General features: G+C 47.4%; 1 protein-coding gene across 1 annotated transcript in view; it reads right to left on the bottom strand.

Moving 5' to 3' along the window:
* H6PD (hexose-6-phosphate dehydrogenase (glucose 1-dehydrogenase)) overlaps positions 1-6,854 on the bottom strand; it is a 10,575-nt gene that overhangs the window by 3,328 nt on the left and 393 nt on the right. Inside the window, 4 exon segments of the mRNA XM_009325189.1 lie at positions 1,290-1,325; positions 1,328-1,406; positions 2,606-3,262; positions 5,016-5,186. Of these exon segments, the coding sequence (XP_009323464.1) occupies positions 1,290-1,325; positions 1,328-1,406; positions 2,606-3,232 (742 nt within the window). The 5' untranslated portion in view covers positions 3,233-3,262; positions 5,016-5,186.

Here is a 6,854-nt window from a genome sequence, read left to right as displayed (position 1 = left end):
ATGCAGGTGGGAACAAGGGTAGAAGGACAATCCATTTATAAAGAAAGTGACTCAAACAGATGCCTTTCTGTAGTGCATCAGCAGCAGGCTGCACACTGCAGACTACATCACGGCCATAGGCTTCCCCTATTGATTGATACATTTATCTCCCTTGCTCTAATCCAAAGGCACATTCATTAATGTAATCAATGCTGCAGACTTGCTGGGAGCCAGGCTGCCAGCTGAAGCCGCACAGGGGAAAAAAGACGTCAAATGAAAAATTACAAAGTTGTTCAGAGCAGGGAGGGTACAGGGTGTAGCTGGGGCTACGCACAGACAACACTGTTCTCCCTGAATCTCTCTGTAGTGCATTCCTCTACCACAAACAAGGCCAGGTGAGGTCTGGGCTGCCAAACCAAAGATTACTCCAAGTTTGATAAAGTTGCATTAATTGAGTTTGTGGTGGCTGAGGAAGGAAGGGAGGGAGGAGGAAGATAGAAGAGGAAGTAAAGCGAGTGGAGAAGCAATCCTGATGTTGCAGAACTGAGGGCGCCTGACATCCCAAGAAGTGCTGCGGGTGGCAGTCCAGCCCAGAGTGCTTTATGCTGAGCACTGCAGAGCAGATGCTGCAGCATTGCAGGGAGGGATTGCAGCCGTGTCCTTCAGCAAGAGTCCCATGCTAGCAACTCTGGGCTTGGATTTTCTCTCTGCAATGCTTTTTCTTACTACGGAGAGGAAGGGAAAGAAACAGGCAGACAAACACAGACTGACCTAGGTACCTGGACTGACACCGGCTAGCCGATATGAGTAACATCCAGGCAAAAGATGCAAGAGCATCTTCCAAAGAATAGTGCAAATGTATATTCAGTGTGAGCTTGGTAGCTAACAGGACAGGAATACAAAAAGTCTGTTGTTACAAGCACCAGATTATTGCAGCACTGAACTGAAGTGGCCTTAGATTGCATCAATTCCAAATACAGTGCCTTTCACCAAGATTTGGGATAGAAAGGTAGGTGCAATGCCCCCAAAGCTCGGCAGCAGAAAAAGGTGGGGGATTCTGCCCCTGCTCCCAGCTGAACTGCAACGTGAATCTTTTCTCGGAAGCGGCAACACTACCTGGCAGTGAGTCAGTCCCTAGCATAGGAAGTATAAGACAGTCACTCTCTATTTCCAGGGACCAACGTATCGTTCATCTGCTTTTTTTGTTTCTGCACCAGCACTACCTCAAGGGCCACTTTCACATAATTAATGAACCTGCCAGTTGTCCTTCTCACTCATTCACCCTAGCTCTGCACACTCGCCTCACCAACCTTTAGCATCCACAGTCTCTTTCAAGACAATCTCCATCTTTCCACATGATGTCGGTTCCAAATTGGATCCAGAAACTGCCGGTTCTGATCTCGAAAAGGCAGGATATGGGCTACAGCCTGTGGAGGGAAAAATCAGAGACCCAACAAAAACTCACCAGATTTCCACAGTATCTCTGCCTCACTGCCCCATCCAGCACTGGGATGTGGCCTGCTCTGGAGTGCCAGCAGACATGTCCCACAGCAGAAAGCAGAGTGGGTCAGGGAAGAGAAAATCAGCAAGAGAGCCTGCAGCGATGCACAATGGGGTCTCCAATGACTGTACAGAGCAGACATTAAAGGTCTTTCTGAGGCATTTTGAGGTTTCATGTGAAAAAGGCTGAACTCCAAACTGCAAGGCACTCAGTTTAAATCCGTCAAAGGACAAAGGGCTGAGTCAGACCATCCTGGGACTAACGTACAGTTCCAAAGTGCTGAAATACATCAGATCAGATGCTTACACCACTAAAGCCATCTGCTCTTTTGGGGAGAAAAAAAAGAAAAAAAAAGAAAAGAAATCTCCCCTCTTAGTAGAGGTGCTCTCCTTGCAGCTGGACATGCAACCTTCTGAGTAAAATCTGGCCACAGTGCCATGGCTGGAACAGGCTACTTTCAAAATGTGGCATCACATTCCTCTAAAACAACAATGGCATGTCCTTGAACACATTCCCTCTGGGACAATGCAGCTCCGCATCCTGAGCTGTCCCTGCAGCAGCCAGTCCTCCATGCCCTGAGTGGAGCACAGGGTAGGAAGAAACCTTCTCCTAAGCATCCCGCAAAACTAACATCCCATCAGCTCCATATCATATCAAATTAAAAACTGCTTCTAGAAGCCACGGCTAAGCAGAGAGGCCTGTGTGTGATGAGATGGGAGAACTGTGAGAGGGAAAGGGCGTTGCTTATTCAGTGAAATCAAAGCCCTGACCTTGGTGAGAAGACCAGATGAAGTCTGCATCTCTCCTTCACGCACACACACAGTTCACCCCTACACCCTGGCTTCCCTCTGGAGAGGGGACCCTCATCACTCTAATGGGAGAAAGCCCTGCTTTGGTCTGCACATTCCCTCTGCTCTGTAAGAGGATGGACAGCAGCACAGTACAGGACAAGAATAACAGTGCAGGACTCCATAAGCAAATGGAGTCTTGGGAGCACACTCAGTGGCTCTGCCTGAATTTGAGAGGGGAACAACACTCTCACTAGATGCAGAGCTGACATCCGACACTCTCCCAGCCACTAAGTCCCTCAGCCCGGCAGGGGGCTGCGCATTGCAAGCTGCTCACCTGTTTGCCAAGGTAGTGGTCCACCCGGTACATCTCCTCTTCCCTGAAGAAGCTTGTCAGCTCTGCAGCCAGCTGCTGGGCTGATTCCAGGTCATGGCCAAAAGGTTTCTCCAGCACCACACGCAACCAGGCTCCTGGAGGTGGTCTGCAGCTGCTGTTGATGTGGCGGGCAATCTCTGTGTAGGCAAATGGTGGTACTGAGAAGTAGAAGATCCTTCCAGCCTCCTTCAGCCCCTCCTGGCGAAGCAGCGTTTCAATCTCTCTGTTCAGCACAGTGTAGTTTTCGGCAGTCTTCAGCTGGTGGTATTGGCTCAGCTTCAGGAATTGGTCCTTGAGCACAGCACACCTGTTGGGAGATTCATCTGGGGGACAGGCCAGCTTCTTCAGCACATCAAACATCAGCCTCTGCCCTGGCTCCAGAGCTGTCAGTGCAGCCCCATGGAAAGCGAAGCTGTGGCCACTGCTCACTTGGTCCATGTAGAGTTGGAATAGACCCTGCCACAAATATTTCTTGGCCAAATCACCGGTGGCTCCCAGCAAGACCACTGAGATGTGGCCCTGGGAGACTTCAGCCAGTGACGGCAAGGCTCCCATGAACAACGCTGTAAACAGGACTCTTCTCAGCATCTTGGGAGACAAGAGGTAGACCCAGGAACACTAGAGGACAGGATTAAAAAAGAAAATCTGTCAATCCGTGTTATAACACTGCAAAACACAATGCAAGGTACCTGCTTTCCCATGGCTGAAGAGCCAGGGACTTCTGCCTGGATCCTCTACCCAACAGTCTCTCCTCCCCTCCATGATTTGAATCATGGTAGTAACTGGGGCTCTTGAAAAGACTGCAGCCTCCTTATGCAAACCAAGAAGTGGAAGACAGCGTGTGCCTAAGGTCTTTCGATAGCATAAGCATTGTTCCCACAGCTGAGTTAATGAGGGGGTGTCAATGCCTTTAGACTGTGAAACTGAAATCCATTTTAATACAAATTTCAGAGCTAGCTACAAATGAACACATGTGCCTGCAAATTAAGTACTGCTTTCAACAACCTCCTGTTTGGGACTTTGCTCAAATGGTATTATGCTGTCTTGGCATTGCTTCATGTCAATATTGTCACAGCAGCTCAGAGACAAGCACGACCCCTGGCAGTTCCAGTACACAGGCTCTTCTTTAATACACTGCACTTTAATGACTCATGTGCACCACCACTCTCATGAACAGAGCTGAATTAGGTTCTAATGAGCTACCGGGAGACAAACGGTCTGATAAAACAACACAGGGGAAGAAGTTTAGTCCTTAAAATTAAGTCTAGACATGAGCCAGTTTAGATGCTGCCTCATGATCATTGTGTATGCAGCCAGGAGACAATGTAGGGTTTGTGTTCTGCCTACTGCAACTTTCCATCACTGAAGAGTGCAGGTCAGCACCCGTTCTGGCCTTCTCCACTCAGTACCCATTCAAACCACTGCAGCCAGTAACAGCTGGTTTCCCTGACCAAAAAGCCCCTTTGCTCATTCTTATTTATCCCTGGTTCTCCAATCCAAAATAAAGTTGTTTTTAAGAGCCATTTAGTTCTTATACCTAGAAACACAGCAATGACTTTACACCTCAAGAGAGAGAATCCGGAACAAGTGAATAAACCATTGTGCTGTTCTCATTACATCAAGTATTATATCAGAAGCTCTTACACCGGCTATCTCATCCTCTTAATTTCATTTTCTGAAGTTGTGTTTAGTTGGAACATAGCCTTCACAGCACACAAGATAATTAACTTCTTTAAAAACTTTTGGTTCTGGCCAATGAATTTATACCTTTTAATTTTACCTGTGTAGGAAAACCAGCCATTTTTTGACAGTAAGAGAAAAAGTACATAGCTTTTTTATACTGGTGCAGTTGCAGTCTCACTAGGCTTTGCACTGGCATGATTACACCATTTTAAAATCGCAGTTTCACGACCACACAACTGAGAAATGGATCTTGGGTATGAGAATGAACATCTTAGCCTTCTGTGGGCAGAGACAAGACAGAAAAGTGTCTCATCAGATTCATACATTCACAGTCAGCTAGAAAACATATCACTGGCTCCGTTGCTCCAGTTACAGTTTGGCCCTAGGACCAAAAGCTGTTAGCTTTTACCTGCCCAGACTTACTCAGGATTGTTTTTCCTAGCCTAGAGCAAAAGGCCTGGTCCTTGCTCCCCCTGAATGGCAGAGGGATGAAACACAGATATTGTCCTAGCTCTTGACTGGCTCTCCCCCGGAAAGTCACTATTCCATCACTAAATCAACACAGGATTTATGTCAGCTAAAGGATGAGGATAACTAAATCAAAACAAGGAACTTCTGAATATCTCTCCCTATCTGCAGCTTGAACTGGTTTTTATAAATCTCATGTTTCTCTCCCCAGCAGACTCACCTGAGTAATACAGGAGCTTTACAGAGACTGCAGTGGCAAAAGTAACTGGAAACTTGTCTTCTTTGCAGCCCCTCCAGAGCGCAGATCTCTCTTCCCCTGTGACTGAGTGCACGGCAGACTGACTGATCAATGGTCAGGTAAGCAAGTAAGATAAGGCAGGTTTTTCCATTTCTGGTAAATGGGAGGAAAGACCCAATTACAGCAGAGAAAAAATGAACATGCCTGTGCCAGCAATGTCCCAGCACATCCCAGCTCTCAGCCCGTACACGTTGGCTGTGCTAAACCTTTTGGCTGCCGTTTGTGAGCAGGGAAAATGCAGGCATATGTGGCAACTCCTGCTCCCAGAGTGTCTTCCTGACTAACTCCTCTGCTTTGCATGCGAGCTCAGATCGATGCTGAAGGTCTCCAAGTGAGACCCTGGTGAGCCTCCCCGGGAGCAGTCCTCCACTCCAACTCTCAGAAGAAAGGGCTTCCCAAGACTACAACCCTGATGCAGTGAGAAGGGGGCAGTTTTAGTGAGCCCCCCTTGCACAGCAGGACGGCACTTGTGCGATGCTGCTGTGCCTTCTGGGCACCCGAGCTTCCCTCTCAAAGGTCAATTTGCATAGAGACTCCTTGGCTTCTCCTTCCCTGTTTCCTGCATGGAAATCACACAGCAGCTGAGCATCAGTTAGCCGACCACAACTGCAGCCCGCTCTGCTCTGCCACTGTGCAAGGGGACAGCCTCAGTGCTCCCGACAGGGCACATCGCTCCCTCAAGAGATGGTCCGGTATCCATTGCTCTTCTCCGGAGAGTTTCAACAAGGTATATTGTAGTCTGTAAATCTAACTCATATCATCTCTCCCCAGCCTTCTGTTGTGACTGCCTCCCTTCTTGCTGTGCTATTTAAGCTCCATGTACCCGCTTAAGGAATCCAGCAAATAGTGCTGGCAATTGCAGAGGGGCAGAAGTGTGGCTCCTAAGATTTTGCCTGCAGTACAAATAATTATCATTTTAAGCAGAGGTTTGGTTTTCCTTCCCCCACTATAGGGTTATAATGCAGATGACAAAGTTCCTCAGTGCAATAAAGTAATATTTACATTTGCTTGAGCAACCTTTATTCCAGGAACGTAGAGAAGTTTGACATACTGCCTGTTGCACCTCGGCAGGCTGCAGTTACTGCAATGCTGTACAGAGACTACAGCTGAAGAGCAGGTACCTACTATGGAATGGGAAGGGTTTGGGTGGGTCAGTCTCTTCCACGTACCCAAGGAAATGAGTGAATTAGCCAAGCAGTTTCCTGGCAGATTCAGCTACACAGTCACATGTGTTTCCAAACCAACTGAAAACCAGTTTCACAACACTCCCAATTGCAAAATATTGTGCTACACTGCCCAGAATAAGCACAGTAAACCCAGGGATGTTTGTTTACCGCTTTCGTATCAGATAATCACCACTGTTCACACTAAAAAATAAAACTCTCACAATCCCCCAGCCAGACAGAACCAAGTTACTCATTCAGGCTTCAGGAAAAGACTCCTGGGCCCGATCCATATAAAACACTGTAAGAGCTTAACCCAGCAGTAAGTGTAGGACTGTGCATTCCTTTGCACAGTCACTGGAGTTCCAGTTTGACAGGAGCTCATTTCAGGTCTTGTAAGTTCCCCTGCTGTATGGAAAAAATGAAAAAGATCTTTTTTTGTTACTGTTGAATCCCCACTGAAAAATAATTAACATGCATGGCCAAATGCAGCGTGGCCTGGGGCACCTAAAAGGCTATGCACATGTAACACATGAAGGAGAGTTACCGAGATTCTTTGAGAATCAGGAAAAACGTATTGGTCTGCTGCATATGCAAA

The sequence above is a fragment of the Pygoscelis adeliae genome, unplaced genomic scaffold, assembly GCF_000699105.1.
Source record: "Pygoscelis adeliae isolate BGI_AS28 unplaced genomic scaffold, ASM69910v1 Scaffold36, whole genome shotgun sequence".
NCBI lineage: Eukaryota > Metazoa > Chordata > Aves > Sphenisciformes > Spheniscidae > Pygoscelis > Pygoscelis adeliae.
The sequence above is the reverse complement of the archived record's forward strand: the minus strand, read 5'-3'. Positions and strand labels throughout refer to the sequence as shown.